Source organism: Apis florea, unplaced genomic scaffold (assembly GCF_048593485.1).
Source record: "Apis florea isolate Af1SG1 unplaced genomic scaffold, ASM4859348v1 contig_2835_pilon, whole genome shotgun sequence".
Classification (NCBI taxonomy): Eukaryota; Metazoa; Arthropoda; class Insecta; order Hymenoptera; family Apidae; genus Apis; species Apis florea.
Window position 1 is genome coordinate 224,519 of NW_028256652.1, and position 19,599 is coordinate 244,117.

Sequence of the window (19,599 nt, forward strand, 5' to 3'; positions counted from 1 at the left end):
TTTTCCGCCCGTGTAACCGTGTAACCTGCATCCATCGCTTGCAGGAAATTTCAACGGCGTGGTATCACCACGTCTGTGAAATCCATTTAAGAAACCCCCTCTTCCAGTCGGTGAATATCATAAAAGCAGCATGCTTCGACTGTTTCGTATTCACGAACTTGGTGTAACTCCATCTTGCTTCAATTTAAATTCTCTTTTCAGGGATAGAATCCCTGGAAGCGTCTTATCCGATATACCATCACAGTGGTGCAATCTTCATCTTCCCCTCGCCTGAGGACGCGTTTTGCACAATAAAAGTTTAAAATACTGGTTTCTTTAACGTACGTCGATCTTCGTTCGACCACTGTTTCGAAAAATTTCAATTGCATTGATAAAAATTCGATTCGTAGGAACAAAACTTTCGAGTATGTTCATCTTCATCTTTCGATTAATCATCGAAAAGATTTTTATTACTAGAAAATAATCGAAATGATACAAAAATCGTGTAGTAACTGATCTCATATTTGATCTAATCTTTCGAAGAATATATGGAAAACACCTATGATGTATATATATATATATATTTAATTTTTGTTTGATTTGAAGAATGATACAATAATCATATAACACTAATAAATAAATAATCTCTGGATATTATCATTTATTTATATCAATTAATATACCACCGTTGGATTAAGACGTTACATAAACAGTTTATGTGATATTTTTAGATGGAATATTAATAGATTCGCTACGATGTTCAAATATCCACTCCAAAAAAGAAAAAAGGGGATAAAAGATAGAAGAATTCAAAGAAAAGGTAAAGGCGAGCAATGATACGGATCGTGATTGCGTATCTCGTGAAAGGAAATATTGCTGTTCAATTTCTAATAAAAAGTGATCGATATCCAACCAACCAATACCGTCAATAAATTGTATTCATTACACAATTGATGGAACTTCAAGGTTTCCAACGACCTGGTGTTTTCATGCTCCTAATGTACATAAATTTCGGTACAGGTATTTCCCTTTTCTTTCCCCTCGTTAATACGAACAAACAGCAATGCACAAATGAAAAACGATGTACCGCAATTGGCAGTGAAGCGTATACCGCAAATACTCGTCTACCCTCAAAGTGGGATACCATATCTACCGCTCTCAAAGGGAGGTCAAACTTAAAGCTGTTCTCAAAGTAGAACTCGTTCTAGCTCCACTGCTTTCTACAGGGCTCTTAGGTGAGCTAAGTCTTCGTTTAACAAAGCTACTTTCGGTTGACAAAGATTTCGACTACTTGACCGGTATATAATTTTGTGCAAAAACAAACGGAGTCCAATACTTGTAAATTGGATCGTTGAATTTTTACGGTAATTAAAGTAATAGGTCGAAACACGTGTATGGGAAACTCACTCACTGGTGGATGGTTTTCAATGGACAATGAGACTTGAAAATAAAGTATCGCATACTGGTGGAATTTGTTGATCAGACGCGGGGCGTAATTGTTTTAACGATTTAATTAATAAAATGTCGAAAGAGAACGAACAAAGGATACAAACATGTTTTTTTTAATATTATGAGTGGCTTATACCTAACGAATAACAGAGAATTTCCATTATACATATTACAATGCCATTATTCCGAATGCATACATTTCAAAGAAGTGAAGCGAAAAGCTCGGCCTGTTACGTTCATTATAAATGAAAGAAAGCATTTCCGTGTACATGAATAAAGTATAATTGATGTGAATTAACGCCACTTCTTCTCGATTAAAAAATATTCCAAATGAAGTGGTCATTCGAAGGTAAGGAAAGTTGTATGCTTGTTACAAGAGAACGCGAAAATCTCAACAGAAGATGTGCAATGAATTTTTTAGTTTTTTAAATAAAATATCCAAGCTTAATAATTGAAATTAAAATGTTCGATTCAAAAGAAAACCGAGTGAAAAAACAAGTTTATAGTTTGAAAAATATCTATATAAATAGATTTGAAACGAAAAGTATAGATCAGTTTATACATAATCCCATTACTAGATCTATAACCATCAACTTCTATTCTATACCTTAAATACCTGATAAACTATTCAAATCATTTGTCCTCAAAATTGGATACTAGTTTCATTTATTTAAGACCTGTCCCGCATCATGCACAAGCCCATTAAAAAGTCAACGTTACATCTTGTTAGCACAGTTTCAAATATTCTAGGCATTAGTAGGTTAAATTTTACAAAAACCCAAGAGACCTTAGTAATTCCGCACGGATCTTTATCCACGCGTATCCAAAACTCGTTTAAGATGAATGAATAAGGTATATTTGTCTCGAGACGATAGAAAATACGATAAATTATTTCGCAAGCCAATATTGGCGCGAATCTGTGACCAGAACAAGGCAAACAGGTACTCACCTGTTTCCGTAGAGGGGTCGCGCACTCATCCTTGCTCCTCTCGAACCGTTCAAATTTGAAACTGTTGCTCCTGTATAGCTCGTTGTCGCTTTGCTGCCTCCTGCACAGCCGTCGCGTGAGCGCACGGGGCCTGCAGGGGGCACACTCGGTGGCGAGACCCCAATGCAGGTGCAGCATCGCGAGTTCCGCCGTGCACCTGGCCATAGCGCAACCGGCGCGCCTCACGCGACACTTAACACGCTTTATTCTACCCTCGTGCTGCGGTTTATGGCTGCACGGTTGCGACCCGCTTCCACTGCAATCGCACGTGCGACGGGACCGGCGTTGCCTGACCGTGTGCGAACACGGCTTTGCTTCCTCGCCGCACTCGCACTCGCCGCCTGTGTGGGTGCAGTTTATTCTTTCGGCGCACTCGCACGGCTGTTGGTTCGACTGGCTCGCTTGAGAGAAACTGGGTGAAGAGGGTTGCACCGACACTCGATGCCGCGTGCCACCGCCTGCCGCCGAGTGTCGACAAGGTCGCTCCGAACAGTCACATCTGTGGAAAGGATAGAATGGAAGGTTTATTGAATATTCAGTGGTGAATGATGCAAGTTGGTTTGGTTTGTTTGGCGACGCGGAAGTAACGAAATTGGATCGATTGGGCCCGCAAATGTTATGCGAGTGAATCCGTGAATCTCAATAAAAAAAGAATGTTTTTAAATTATACGCGTATGAATGAAAGAATATTCATAGAAAAATATTTTATTTCATTTTCGGTATATCGAAAAGTGATGGAAATTGTTTGATCATTATATAATACGTAACGTAACGAGAAATTGATTGGGTTTAAATTGGATTTGAAACTTTATGACACACGTAACAAATTATTAGTCAGGATGATCATGAGATCTTAATTTGTAAAAATGATTAAATGTTTGATTATTTTTTCATCGGATCGTATAGAGATTTTAATGAGATTTAATGCAAAATAAACGTATGCTTATTTTGCTGTTCTTAATAATATATATGTATGTACAAAAGTAAGGATCACTGCTTCTTGTTGGAGAAATTTGAAGCTGAACAGAGAGTTTTTGCATATCTTTAATCCAATCCTTATTATTACTAATAAAAAAAATATATGTATATAATGAATAAATTTCTCAAGTTCAAATAATAATATATTAATTTACCGCTAAAGAGATTTTAATTTTATAGAATAACTCTAAAAAAAAAAAAAAGAAAGGATTTGAAATGAGAAATTCTGAAATTTTGAATCTAAAAAACGAAATTTTCCACAATTTTAAATTCAATTGTAATTATAATTTAAATATTTATGTTTCATTTTCATTTTCATTCACGAAGATATGTACCTTTGATTTATAACACCGATAATTCATGAATCCTATTCAAACATTAATAATTGAGTTCATGTACTACGATCCATCTAAATCCTAAATGTTCCCTCGTAACACGATCAACACGGTGTAAATTTCTTTGAATTTAACGACTATTAATTTTTCTTTCAACTTTGGTTGAATCCTACCGAATTTTGGACCATTCGAATCATATTGTACCAGGATATATTATATCCCTACTGAATCATGTTGAGCTTCAATGGTTTCTGTCATGTCCAGTCCTCTCTAACTCGGTTCATACTAGCCTAGATAAATCCACCAAATGCTATTGGCTTTTCACGTAATCAGAAATATGATCTGTCAGATATCTATTGTAACCTAAATGGACCTGACCGAATTTTATTTCATCCTGCCGAATATAGACTTGATTTGGAACATTTCATTCTATCTATAATTATGTCCATGATGTACGATTAAATTTAACGTACTTTTATTATCATATTTCTGAAAATAAATCACAAAAAGAACGATATTTACTGATTTATAATTTATATTCATGAATTAAAGAAAAGAATAAAGAAATTAACTTATTAGATTTTTCTTAATTTGTCTACATAATATTATATAAAAATCTAATATACTTACAATAATACACTTTATCTTTAAGCACAATTTTAAATTATATAAAAAAATTTTGAAAAAATTCAATGAGATACACTTTGAGACAACTATTTATATATAAATATAAATTTTATATTTGTAATTGTTTTGTAGTAACAAATATATGAATATCTTGCTGAAATAATAAAAGATAATGATTCATATAATAATAATATATAATAATATTAAGAAATATTATTCTTAATAAATTAAAAAATCTCTAAATCATTTTAAAATTTTCTATTTGAAGAACAAAAAAATATTATTAAAAATAATATATATATAATAATATATGTCATAATAATACAAAATCTAATTCTTTTTTGATAAATAATAATTAATAAATAATAATTAATAATAATAAATATGAAATATATGCCAATTTATATATTATACACATGTGCGCGCGCACACACACACATACATATATATATACATATATATACTTTATAAAACAAAATATTTTTATTAATAATTGATTCATATTAATTTATGACAAATAGATATATACTCACATTTATCAGTAAATATATATTATATATTCATAAATATAAATTATATATTATATATATAACACACAATATGTATTCCATTAAACCTTGATTATAACACTATTTCAAATTTTACTATTTTAAATTTTATTAATATACACATATACTGTTCGTAAAACTATTCCAATTCTTGAAATGATTTTCTTATAATAAAAACCAACAGAAATTCTTTTCAACGTATTATTTTGAAATAAAGAAACACAAGATCGAAGCACTTTTCTAGCAAGCTACCTGTAGAATATGAAGCTATGAATGCAACAAGATTCGATTTATTTCGACCAATCGCTTTCGAGATATCTATTCGATCTAATCGATAACCTTACATTTATCTGGCATAATAAAATCGCGAAAGTATTTCGATATATCAATTTCCTTTCTTTCTCTCTCTTTTTTTTACCAATATATATATAATGCCTAATTTCTTCATTCACTTTTGTATTGTTAACTACGGACATATTACATTCTCTACCAATCATTTTAAAAAAAGGTTTCAGGTTAACTATATTCGCGCCATTACGAGCTTCGCAAATACGATTAACACATAGTTACTTTGATCTTCGTTCCTTCCACCCCTTAAATTATAATGGATCGTAACGAATGTGTCAAGCAAAAGAACAATGGAGAATAATAAAAAGAAAAAGACAAAAGATATTAAAGGAAAGAAGATGAAACAATTTATAATATTGTCTATTTACCTTCGAATCCGCCGTACAGCCGATGTACGCGCTACATGCGGACAAGGTTGTGATTCCGGTGGACAGTCACAGTTGCCAACCCCGGGTCGAGTACGACGAACCCTTATCAGTACCGGATGTACCGGACATGGCTGCACTTGACAACCACACACAATTGTCTGCGGTCCACCACGAGATTTCCGACCGCCTCCTCGTTTCGCGCGTTGATCCACGTGCAGCTGACAAGGCTGTACAGGGCAACCACAGCGAGCTGTGGCACTGCGACGCCCGGCACCTTGTACACGTCTCCACACCCGCTCCATTCAACGACCGGCGTGCGACTAACAAATATACGCCCCACACCACTCGATTCTCTCGATTCATCTCGACAACCTTCGGCTAACTTCGGTTCGTTCCGTAACCCCCAATTTTTTGGCAACTCTGTCACCCCCTGACTTCTAGAGATGCGCGCACACTGCAATTCTTTTTACACGATGTATTCTAATTTTTAAAGTGAGAACACGTGGAAATATGTATATTTTAATTCAACGTGTGAATTGTATATATTTTTTTTAAATGTGCACCATTTCCTGATGATTTTGAAAATCTTTTTGGATCATTTTACAAACTGTTTGACGAAAATGCTGTTCTTTAGAAAGGTATTTTTCTTCTATTTTTATATTTATAACAAATTTCATGTATTATGATGCATTTTAATTAAACTCTTTTATATTGATGGTATTTATAATACCATAATCGAATATTATATCTCGATATATATGCTTTTGAATACTTCGTAAACTTTCGGTTAATTTCGGCAAGATTCGTATTTCAAAATTTTTATAACAAATATTCAAATATAACAAATGCAATATTTGATACTTTGATATAATATTTTATATCTTTTACATCTTTTAAGAAGATATTTATTGATATATTTGTAGGTATATTTTGAAATTAACTACAAAAAAACATAATAAAATTAGATTAATAATAATGATAACATCATAGATGTATATTTAAATTAAATTATAATATATTTCTTAATTATTCACAATTATAAATATTTATAAAATGGTACAAGTTATAGTACATTAATAATACATTAACTTGATTGTGTAGTACTTAACAATGAAGCAGCAAATATTTGTTGCAAGATTCGAGGTATATCCTTGAGATCCATACAAACAAATGCACGTCCCGCAGTTATTTTTTTGGTTAAACTTAAAATCGAATATATGAACATTTATTTTTATTTTAAATTATTATTATTCTTATTTGAATATTAAAAAATATGTGCTTACCTAAAAGCTTGATTTCCTAAGGATCCAATAAATATAGCAAAAGCATTAACATTCGGGTTTGATGTAAGAATTTTTGCAAATATCTCAGGTCGAATACCATAACGTTCAAAATTAGCGTCCGAAAGTACAACAACAATACATTCATCAGCGTCTTCTTTTGCTAAATTTGCAATTGCATGTTGCGTTGCTTCTAAAGTATTATCACCAGACATGCAAAATTGTGAATGTGCGTGCATCGTCTAAAAAAAATTACTCCCTTTGTAATAATATACTTTTCATTTAATTGAAGCATTTCTTAACTATTATTACCTTTATTATTTCTAATCTACGTTTATTATTCACTGGCGGGTGAGTGTGATTTACGAAAACGATACCATAATCATCACCAGAATGACCAACGATATCGTACTGAAATTTTCCTTCATATCCATTAAATGCCTCCATTACCATAATGCAAGCTTCCATCTCTCGATCAAGACGCCCGTCGTATCCGTTAAATCTATACATACTACCAGAAACATCCACCACTAATTTTAAACGTTTCGATTTTGACGGTGGAACACCAAGTTCGGGTTCTTTTTCTGCCCTTCTTCGATAAATTGTTCTTTCCCCAGTTAGTCCTTCAATTAATTTAGTATCGTCTAACTCACCAGAAGTTTGGTGCCTGCACCATTGACGTTCTTTACTTTTGGCTTGTAAACTATCTATAAAATACAATTAAAATATTTTGAGTCTTTTAAAATAGATATTTTCTAAGTATAATTCAATTATTCCTCGAAATAATAATATTTAATTCAAGTAACATATTAAAGTCTATCTAAATTTTATATATTTTTGATTATTTTATAAAAAAAATATTATAAAATGATTAGATATTAACCTATTATAGTTCTTAACGCTTGAACTTCCTTCTGAACAGCATTACTAAACTGGGAATAAAGTTGATGATCATATTCACTCATATTAATTTCTCTTAAACGCTGTTGAAATACTTTGAGACCCATTTCTCTCGCTGCCTTTTTAATATGTTCAGGTACCGCATTCTTTTCTTCGTCACTAAGTTGATGTACTGTATGACCAGCATCTAAACGATAAGGTCCACCTTTTCCGCCAAGACCTGCTGTGTCTCTTCCTAAAATTTTCACATTTCAATCCTGGTTTCATATTTTATGCATTATATATTATACCTCCGGTTCCTCCTGCCCATGTATTGCCTCCAACATGTGGTTCATTTTTCTCGTCGATTTTACCATGTTTAGGACCACTAACATCTAAGCCAGAATATCTTTCTTTTGTAATTTGCAAATTTTCATTATCATCTCCCACCATTTTTCGCCAAGCTCCAAGAGATTTTTCAATATTTACTAATGACGTTTCCCAAAGGCGAACGCAACCACCTATATCTACTGTTACAAGATCCTGATTTGATTTAGGTGAAATGTGTAAAAAATATTTATTTGGATATATGAATCGAATCATTTGAGATATGTTAACTGGTCTAAAAATATAAATAATAAATTTGATAAGTATAAATAAAATAAAAGATAATTATTCAATATTAAATGCAATCATAAATACTTACTCTGGTACAGGTATATAACGTAGTTTATGATTTACAATATCAACAATTTCCAAATAACGAGCAATTCCGTAATTTTGTCCTGTCTTTGGAAAAACTTCATCAGGAACTTCTTGAGGTGTAACTACCTTAACAATTTGTCCATTATCCATAGAAATAGTAGGAGTGAAATTATTACTAGATTTTGCTCTTGGCCAAGAATAAAGTTCATTAAAACTATCTAAATCAGGAAATCCAACAGCAATATTGGCATAAGTATTGTCACTCACAAGCAATCGATTTGGAGAATCTATTTTCTGTTTCAGTGCTGCACTAAGTAAATTACTATTCAAACTGCTATTAGTGCAGTTAAGAAATGAATCAATTTTGAAATTATGTTTACTAGATTCTTCTACTTTTAGCAAAATATTTGGACAGGGAGACGAATACGTGGATTTTTTAAGAATATATTTGTTTCTCTCTGTGTCATCAATTAACCACTTCTTTTCTGATGGAAGTAAAATTGATTGTATCTTAAATGGTAAATTAATCGTGTAAAAGCACATGAAATTTAAATCTATCAGTTCTATTTTGTTAGAATTATAGCTATAAAAAACGATTTGATTATGAGACTTCAACAAATCAGGTTTCATCTTTCGACGAATATTCATATTTTTCAAAGCATTTGTTATTTTATTTGATGTTGCATCAAAGAAAGATAACATTTCTATTTTCCGTACAGTTCCTTCGTTTAAATTCAATAATAATAAAACATTATTCTGAAAACAAATATATTTTATAATGACTATAATAAGAAAAAATTGATTTAACTTAAAAATACTTACTATTTCTTCATGTAGTAAAATATTTTGATTGTTATCAGTCGCCATTGTAAATCGAAGACTGTTACTTTCCTCGTAATTTATTAATCCATATAATAAAGTTTCCTGAATTTTATCCGATTCTTGATTTATGCTAAAGATTTTTAATGGATTTGTAGTAAGAACATTAATTATATCATCCGTCCCGTCATTTTTTGTACCTTTAGTAATTGCTAATCCTGCTACTACACTAATATTATTAAGTGGTACAGTCCAATAACTTTGTAATTCAGTAAATAAAGCTGATCTAGCTTCAACGCGGTCTAAAGGTAAAAACTTTTGTATTAAATTTTTCGGTGGTTTTAATTTAATGTACTTTTCCTGTACGCGTAGTACTTCTTGTTCATTTGAAAAATTCCAGATAGTACTAACTTGATTTTCTGGTAAAGATATTCTGTAAAGGAAAAGGAAAAAAAGTATTAAACATTATATTTTTTCTAGTTTTTATTTTTTTCTTAAATATTTTTTTAAATATATCATTCAAAAATAAAAATATACATTAAAACTATTATCTATTATATTTACATTAGATAAAAATTGTTTTAATTAATTGTTCTGTCTTGTATTTTACTAAATTTTTTTCTAATTTAATTATTCTTTTTTATTAAATATCTTACTCTTTTGCTAATGCAATATTAGCGGGATTTGTTCCAATAGGAATCCCATATTCATGTAATACGGACACTAAAGTATTAAAAGTTTCTTCGCTATATCGATCAAAATCGAATACATTTCGTACCACATTAGCTAAAGATTCTTGAGGGAATTTCTAAAAAAATAAATAAACATTAGTGATTAAATAAAAAATGAAATATAAAAACTCACCTCTAAATGCTTTACAATATTGACAACTTCCCGAGTTGAATATGGATACGAAACCAGACCTTGATCAGCCATATTTCGTAATTTGCCAAAAGCTTTTACTAATTTAAATATTATCTTTTCATCCACATTCGGACCATATTGTTTTAAAAGTTGAATCTCATTTTCAACGCTTGGATTATCAACAGTATGCGTACTAAACAGATCACCCAATGCTCCAAAGAAATCATTTCCCAAAAATGGGAAACCAGGTCTATTTGCTAATATTATCATCTTAAAATCTGGATGAAGCAGTATTTTATTCGAATTGTCTATATTAGAAGTTAAAGAAGATACTATACGTCTGCCATCTGATAAAATCATTTCACCAGATTCAACTAAAGTCTGAAATCAGCAAAAATCATTCTACAATGAATGAATAAAATTTCACGAATATAATTTATACGAGCATACCTTTAAAATACAAGTAACATGAGTCGGAGCTTTGTCCGCCTCATCAACAACAAGCACGTGTCCCAATTTAACGGCTTGCACAAGCGGCGAGTCTTCGTACACCACTTTTCCATCCCTAACCATCGGTTGAAGGGTCAAAGTTTGAACAGTAGTGTCCCTGTGTAGTTGTATGTATTCTCGCGGCCTATTTAAAAGTTGTAACAATCGATCGACAATTTTATTTTTGCCCACACCCTGGTTTCCAACTAACAACAAGTGTTGTCCCAAACTAAAATCTTGCAACAAATTTTCTAAAAGTGCGACGTGTTGGGGCACATCGTAAAATAAAATGTCAGGTACTTTCGTTAAAGCTGTCGTGTTGTATCGTTCGACAACCGTGTTACCAATTTGCACGGTATTTCCGATAATTTGACACTTGACGTTTTCGTCCACTATGCTTTTCGTTGGAACAATGCCCACACGATTGCAGCAGTCTTCCAACGCTTGTTTCGCTATTGCCGGTAAGAAACGAGCCAGACAAGCGCGATGCACCGCGTTGTAAGCATCGTCGGTCTGAAACTTGTGCATTCTCTCCGCTATCCTCAAAAGCTGCCTCGTGCTCAAAGAACTGGCCAATGATTGTAAAGTTGGATCATTGGAGGATCGTAGTACGTGCGCCAGTTCTAGAATGTTTAACAAAGCCGTGGAAGGTTCCCCGTACTAAAACATACCACTTGTAATCAGTATGCAAAAGAGGGGTTTCATTAAAATTTTAAATGTAACGCTTAGAAATTAGGTTAAACACCTTCGTCCGAATAATGTGGATCTCCTCTGATTTGGTGAGTGGTCTCATTTCGTGGAAAAGGAACAAACTAAGTAGCTCTGAATTCAACCATTGTCTCGAGGACGCGTTAACGATAGGCGATTCTGCCAAAGCTACGATTCTGAAAGATGGATGAATACGCAGTACACCTGATTCGTACAATTCTGCGTCAGATTTATCGTGTTTCCCCTTTATCTCGTCGTAACGATCTGCCCTGATGAGCCTTTTACCATCGTGCAATTGTAACTCTCGATCATGAACCAATCTAAAAATAAATATATAATATATATAACATATCGTTTGTATTCGATTGTGAAGTTTTTTGAAGAATTTTTTCAAGGCTTGTATACCTGTGCAATATAGCCAACGTGCTAGGATCGATTCTATTAATTCCATCCAATATAGCCAATTTACCGTGCAATGCTGCATCAACGAGAGGTGAATTTTTCCAAATTGTATCACCGTTAGATAACGTCGTCCGTTGTTGTATTAAATCTCTGGAAGTCATATCCTAAAAAGATATTTCAAATCAATTGTTATCTTCATCTTTTTTTTTCATTTAATTTTTAAAAAAATTGGACTAATATATTTTGATATTATAAAGAAAAATTTTTAAAAAAAATGCTATTGATCAATTTGATTGTGTTGAAATAGAAAAAATGTATAATATTGTACTTGCCTGATAAAGTACTACAGGCTCTACTTCGTATCCTAATAAATTAGCTAAAGTTTGTACAGTGATAGATTTTCCACATCCTTTCGGACCAATTAAACAAAAATCAGACACAAGATGCGATTCCAACATACTTGTCAATAAATTATTTTGATAATTCGTTTCTACGTATTTATTTCCTTTTGCTTCTTCATTTACCTTCTTGTTCCCGCAAGAAACCTATTCGTATAAAATGTACAAATGAAATATTATAATCTTTGAATTTATCATACTTTACTTTTCTTTTTCATTTCATCAATTTACTCACGTTCAAACCTATTTCATCATCAGCATACTTTATGCTAATATTCATCGAATTTTGCTCTTCATTTTTTTTATCAATATTTGAAATCTTACTGTCGTTCGTTGTTATTTTTGTGACATCAAACGTTTTGAGTATGCTCTCAACAGCATTTTGACCATCTTTCGCCAAAAACAATTTGTACGGATAACACCTGTAAAATATGTCAAACACCGACAGGTTTGGACATTTATCCTGCGGTTACATTCATATTAACCGTATTAATCGTATTATAATTCGTTAAGTAGATCAAAGTTCAAGAGAAAAGGAAGCATGTACCATTATAATAGTAACTGACGGCAAATTGTCCAAGGGGAAATCCGGAAGACCTAAGGACACAGCCTCTTGTGTAACGAAAGCGTGCGAGCACGATAATAATTGCCTTAATTTCGTAGTATCAGTGTGCGTAGCTAAATTTTTTAATGTGTTCAATTGTTCCTAAAAAAAAGAAAAAAGAAATGATAAAAGAAAGAATATTTTTCCAAGAAGAATTTTCATAACGATTTTCAAACGATTGAATTGTTTCAAAAAATATTTTAAAGTTATAATATATATTCTTATGATAACTTTCATAAAGGCTACTCATTTGTAATTTTTTTTTTTTTAATATTATTAAAATTTATTAGGAGATGTTTATGGAATTAAATATTACAGTATAAATAAGACTTATTATTCAAGATTATATTTAATTTTATTTTTTAATTTAAACGTATTATAGTTTATATTATCATACTTTTGTATTCATTTTTAAATGAAAAGTTTCTGTCTGAAAGAATTAATTGTCGAGCTTAAATAGAATTAAAGATTGATTAAGTTGTCCATTTAAGTTAAATTATTTCTCATTTGAATGGATATATATTTACAAAAATTCTTACAAATATATAATATCTAGTATAATAATAATAATAATAATAATAATAATAATAATAATAATAATAATAATAAAAATTATGATTTATCTCATTGATTAAAAATCATTGATATTATTATTTCATTTACAGGACAGTGAGTGTTGATGCTTCTTCCGTGATGTTACATAAAGTTTCTACTTGGATAGCGCAACGAAATTTTTCCAGATTTTCTCTGTTTTATCGTCGAGTGCACGAAACTCGTATTTAACGATACTTTTAATCTGCAAAGAGAAGTTAACAATTCACGCTCCTCCGAACGAAAACGAGCAAAGTTATAGTTGCATTATCTCCGTGAGATATCCGCATTGTTTCCTTTTATCCAGGAACCGCATAATTGTGAACAACTCCGCGTACGGAATGTTACACCACAATTTGTTTGAAACAGTCCACGCGAGTGATTAACACCAAAAGAGCTCTTCAATGCGCGCCAAGTACGATAATAACTACCAGTCGGCACGAAACCCTCTAGATAGCTTACAGATTTCCATCGAAAAGTTTCAATTGAGCTACATTCTCAGACCTATCGACGCGATTATCGTGATTCCCTGGAAAATACGATTCCCTCAACGACTCCAGGAATAGATCCCGGGATAAAAAAGGAGAAACTTTCATGGATATCAATTTAACAATTGAATCTTTCTCAAATTCTAAGTATCTATGTTAATACGAAATGAAAAAAAGATTTAAAATTTATGCACAAACATGCATACATTTGTATCATGAAATATAAATATATCATAGAAATTTTTTGAATTAATAATATTTATTAACTAAAAGATAAAAATATATGAAAAATTGTATGATTGTTCCTTGAAATATTCTTATTTTAAAATATTAATAATTATATAGTATTAAAAGTGATATAAATAGTGATATAATGACTTTGTCTGTAATACTAAATGCAAGTAGAAGTGATCTGTGATAAAGCAGACATTCTACAATCACAACTATCACGTTCGTAATTTTTGTAATTATATGAAAAGCAATTGCCTTGTAAGCGAAAAAATCGAATACTTTTGTAATACGAACGATTACTAATAATTATTAAAAATATTCGATAATTAAAACATTTTCGTCTCTTTCAATAAAGAGTTGAAATTTGTATTACAGCACGTAGCTGTATCGCATGTTAAATCACATTATGACTTGGACTTTGATGTCACATCTAATAACCCATTAAACAAATGCAATTTATGAGAACTGCTATAATGTTGAATAATTGGAAACTTTCTTACAAAAGTTAGATTGTGAGATCGACACTGGCAAATAATGATATACGTCTCTGGATGACAAATCTTTGCAAACTTGTTAATATACCGAATAATTACGACATCAATATCTCCTGTGAAATTGTTAACATTGTTAATTATGCGATTTATGGTCTCCAATAAATCATTAAAGTTCAATGCACTTTGAGTTCATAAATCAAGTAGTTGTTACAATAGCAAAGGATTCTCTGTTCTAACTATGTAGAATATTCAATTCCATTGTAAAAATATCGCGATTGTGAGACTGTGCAATAATTGAAATTATAAATTAAAGAAATTTCTGAAAAAAAAATAAATTGCGTTAAAAGTATATGAAATATATAATTTAAATATACATATTTAATTTAAAAAAAAAAAGTACTACACACTGCAAATATGAAAAGTTTAATACTTTCATTGTATACCACATAATAATATATCTATTTTATTATAATAAATCAGATGATTTGAGCCTCACATTTTATGATCTCAACAACATTTTACTATTAAAAATTTTAAATAAAATATATTTTAATTTCATAAATAAATATAAATAGGTTATATTTAACAAATAGATAAAATATTTGAGAATAAAAAATTAATAAGTTTTCACAATATTGAATTCATAATAAAGAAGTTAAGAACGAGAAATTAATTAAACGATTTCTAATTAACAAATAAACACATGTTTTCAAACACATGTTATACATACTTTATAGCACAAAAAGAACAAAACTCATACGTATAAAATAAGGTTCGTGATGCAAAATTTTCCAAAGTATTATTGGAAACCCTGTCGTTTCGTCGCGAAGTATCCTAAGTTAATTTAAATACCTCGTAATTATATTTGACTTTTTAAATAACTCTTGCCACGTATATTATTTACTTTAACATTTTACTAACGATGCGAACGACGTTAAAGCGTGTAAGGTTCGTCGGTCGCGATGTCTCGCACCGGCACCATTCTCATTGCTTCTTCACGCGCAGAATAATGGGTGTCGAATTGGCTCTCGATAAAGCGATATTTATTACAACCTATTGAATTTCAGAGAAATATCAAGAAAACGAGGGTCTGAATCTAGGATGTACGTCTATATCTGAATATATGTATGAAAAATGGAAAAATATATTTTCATGAATAGTCGAGCTCGCATATAAATTTGCATTAATATTCGGACATTATGGTTCAAATGTATGAAATAGCATTAAAGTATTTTTAAGAAAAAATAAAAAAAATTTATAAATTGAACTTAGATTTTTTAATAAAAAAGAAAAGATAGTAGATGATAAAGATGATTACCTTTAAGTGATGTGAGTATTAAGAGTATTAAGAGAATATTAAAGATAAATTTTTATCTTTAAAAATATTAAATTTTATCACTTGTGATTAATATTCAAATAGTGATTAAAACACATACTATATAAAATTCTTGCTAAAATTTTACAGCAGAAAATAATTTTCATCAGCATTTTAAAAGACATTGTAATAAGAGATGTTAAAAAGATCTGATGTAAATTACACAACAGTTAATATATAATGATATGATTGATTAACTATTATTTTTGATCATCTATTAACGATTCTTGCGAAGACATGTTTTCTTTGTAAATTAGATTCGGTATTACTATATGCAATTTCAATCGGCCAGGAGATGACATTATCGTTGATGATGCTTTTTCTTTCATTTTATTTTCCAATTCTTCTTCGTTAGACTTAATAAATGTCTCTCCACTGTTTAAAGTCTCGTTAAATTCTTGAATCTCTTCCTTCGTATTCTTTATCTTAAGTAATCGATTTTGTGCTATTTTATTTTCTTCTTTTTTAAAATTTTCCAAATTAGATTCTATGTGTAATTTATGATTTGTCATCGTTATTTTTTCTTTCTCCTCGAAATAATCACGTTTCAAATGAGGTATTCTCTTCTTGGTAAGGCTCCATTTTTGTTCCTCCTCATCTATTATTCTTTCCGTAAAATGATCTTCAAAATCATTCTTAAAGTTTTGAGTTCTTCCAGAGAAATCCAACCACTGAAGAACTCTTTCAAATAATGGATTCCAAAAAACATCGGATGTTTCCTCGACATTTTTGCATTCCGTTATATTCAATTTAAAATCTGGCTCAGATTCTGACGTTTTTCCTCTATCGATATCATTTTTAAAAAAATGATTATCAATGAAAAAGTTTGAATTTTCTTTTATTGCTTTATGACAACCATATTTTTTTTTATTTTTTTTATTATCATTTAAAAGAGACTCTAAAATATTAGTATCAGATGTACTAGTTGACATCCTAGAACAAGGAGGTGCGGATAGTTTTCGATACATCTGAGAAGACGTTGTTTTGCTCTCTGAAAGATTCTTCTTAACTACCATCTGCAAGTTTGTGAAACAATTATTCAATCGATCCAGCCTCGATTCCAACTGTTGATACTCCGTTGAGTAAGTTTTATTCCTCGATACACGAGAACGTCGACGTGATTCAGAATGGATTAATGGATCATCGGGTGATAAGATCGCGTGTCGAATACCGTCCACCCAAATTGTACGAACAGATATTGGTCTTTCTGATGATGACCAAATAGCTGGCATTTCTCAATTATTAATAATATACAGATAGAAATATGTATTTATAAAATATTAATTATTTTCAAAAGTACATTAACACTAGTAATTTATATATAAATAATATATAACATTTATTTTTTTAACAAATATTAAATGATCTCTTATGTTCTTTATTTTAATACTATTTAATTATAAAAAAAAAACATTTTGTATTTTCACGTTTTTTTCATATATAAATCTTGATCGTCTATAATTCTTCGTAGCTTCAGTAACACCGTGTGTCGAATACGTCTGTCATTCGACCGAATTCCGACATATTGACTCTAAGTTGAACAGGAGGACAAATAAGATTCCACTGTTTTCGCGACACGCGATCTAAACTGCGATGACTGTGACCATAGCGCAGCTACGAACAGTTTATATAGGAAGGAAACCGGCACCGGAAGGGATGAACGACTGGAGGGGTTTGTGCGACCTCCTATGTCTAACGATACGTCGTCGCATAAATCAGGTAAAACTTTAGCAAATTACACACGCCATGATCTCCTCCGAGCCGCGCCGGTAATTACTGAACGTTGTCACATGAAACTTAGAACTTACGAACTTGGAAATTTCCATATTGCTAGTAAGTGATATATAATATGTAAATATACATTCAGAAAGAATTTGAATTGAAACCTAATAATTTTCATTGTTTTTATTAAGTAAATGATTTTCTGTAAAAGTTATATGTTCTATATTATGTAACATATTATTTTTTTTTTTAATATAATGATGAATATTTTTTCAAATATAATTTAATGAAAAAATTAATAAAATATAAAATTATCTTTGTAATTATTTAAAATATCATTACTTATATTATTATTTAAAATATTATTTAAAAATTATTTTGCAATTTTGTAGAAATAAATATATATAAAATATATGTTTTTTTCCTATTAAGTTATTATTTTATATTCTACTATTAATTTTTAAAATGTATTCTTTTTAAAAAGGAAATTAAAATTTTAGATCAAAAATAATAAAATATATAGTATTATAATTAATTAAATATAAATATAATAATATTTAAATTACTTACCTTAAAACTTGGAGGTGGAATATGTCTAGCTTGAAATCTAGATCTTAAAGGAGGATCAAGTGGGTGTCCAGGATATCTTGGTGCTGGCATACCTAATGCAATAACTCTAAAATCTTCACTGACTCTAACAAGTCTCCAATTATCTAATTCCTCTTGACTGTATGTCTAATATATATTTTATGTAAATTTATAAAATCAATTGATAAATAATAATATAAAATTAAATAATAAAAAATCAACATAAAAACATTAATACCTCTAATAACTTATCATAACGTGATGCAGGAACAAGAAATCTTCCATCTTCTAAATGCATTTCACGATTTTCTAATAAATTATTTAAAACAGGAAGAACATTTCTTTCAGCTTTTTCTACACCTTCAATAATGAGAATTCTTCCATTTGTTGCAGCCCTTACAGCACTTTGATCATGATAATAAGCAGTACCACTTTTAATTTCTCTTCGTTGTTTCAAATCTGCTTCTGTTGTATCTCTTGAAAGTGCAATAAATTCTACCTCGCGGTCTGTGATTTCAAGAAAAGCAAGAGCTAATTTTCTACGTCTAGTTCCTGGTCCACCAATTAAAAAAATATCTTGAGATAAAACATCCTTTTGAAGCATCCATTTTAAATGTTTTAACATAGATGCATCTCCTTCTTGAGTAGATGTATTTAATACTATTTTAATAAAAATTATTATTATGTTACTTTATTTCAAGAGAAATGATATTAAAAAATAATATAATTAACTTACAATATTTTTTAGGTACATATTCAGGTTTCTGTGGCGATTTCACTGGTTTTGAAACATCACCAATTGTAACAATCATGCCATCTAAAATTAGAATATAATAATTAAGCTATGATGATATCACAATGTTTATAAACAGTTAATCTCTTTTCATTTGTTTTACCTGATTTTTTACATGTGAGTAACAAAAGGTTAGAACGAAATACTTTGGATTTCGTTAAAACTTTATATGTTGAAATGCGATTAAAGTGATAAAAAACATATAACATTATAAAAATATTACAAAAATAATGCTATTTCTTTGAAAATTACATATATATATATATAATATACTTTAATAAAATAGATTATGTTGATTGATTAAAATACACTAATTATATGTTCAAAGTTTGAAGCGAAAAAACATGGATAAAGTATTTCATAATATTATATCATTAATATTTTTATTTATTATTAAAATAATTTAAAAAATAATTTATATATTTTCATATAATACTGCTATGATACGTATATAGTTATATATAAGGTTATATTATAAATTTTTAATAATTCAAATATTCAAAAAAAATTCGTTAATCACTATTTCAACACATTACTTCATTACATTGT

At 30.1% G+C, this 19,599-nt stretch overlaps 2 protein-coding genes and 1 long non-coding RNA gene across 5 annotated transcripts in view; 1 reads left to right on the top strand and 2 right to left on the bottom strand.

The window, feature by feature from the left end:
• The window catches only part of hwt (SH2 domain-containing adapter heavyweight), a 206,999-nt gene extending 200,956 nt beyond the window's left edge, over positions 1–6,043 (bottom strand). For 2 of the 3 annotated variants that reach the window (XM_012484577.3, XM_086907133.1), the window contains exons 1-2: positions 5,621–6,043; positions 2,378–2,915 (exon numbers count right to left, since the gene is read on the bottom strand). In XM_012484577.3, the coding sequence (XP_012340031.2) occupies positions 2,378–2,915; positions 5,621–5,922 (840 nt within the window). In that variant the 5' untranslated portion in view covers positions 5,923–6,043. Of the gene's footprint in view, positions 1–2,377; positions 2,916–4,889; positions 5,173–5,620 lie in introns of those variants that run through there. The other variant, XM_086907134.1, reaches the window with a different exon arrangement.
• Positions 5,988–14,753, top strand: LOC147657786 (uncharacterized). Its single transcript, XR_015291761.1, has 2 exons — positions 5,988–6,258; positions 13,434–14,753. It is a non-coding gene; the product is annotated as an uncharacterized LOC147657786 (long non-coding RNA).
• On the bottom strand, positions 6,614–19,394 carry c12.2 (von Willebrand factor A domain-containing protein c12.2). Its single transcript, XM_012484576.3, has 19 exons — positions 19,154–19,394; positions 18,994–19,074; positions 18,496–18,917; positions 18,240–18,404; positions 12,712–12,870; positions 12,400–12,627; positions 12,099–12,311; positions 11,770–11,930; positions 11,402–11,684; positions 10,618–11,316; positions 10,168–10,548; positions 9,960–10,111; positions 9,307–9,736; positions 8,486–9,240; positions 8,091–8,401; positions 7,784–8,035; positions 7,213–7,607; positions 6,904–7,142; positions 6,614–6,822 (listed from the first exon to the last, which is right to left on the bottom strand). Exons 1-19 carry the CDS (start codon positions 19,257–19,259, stop codon positions 6,705–6,707), a joined length of 5,550 nt encoding a protein of 1,849 aa, XP_012340030.2. The 5' UTR covers positions 19,260–19,394; the 3' UTR covers positions 6,614–6,704.
• Between the last annotated feature and the right edge of the window lie 205 nt (positions 19,395–19,599).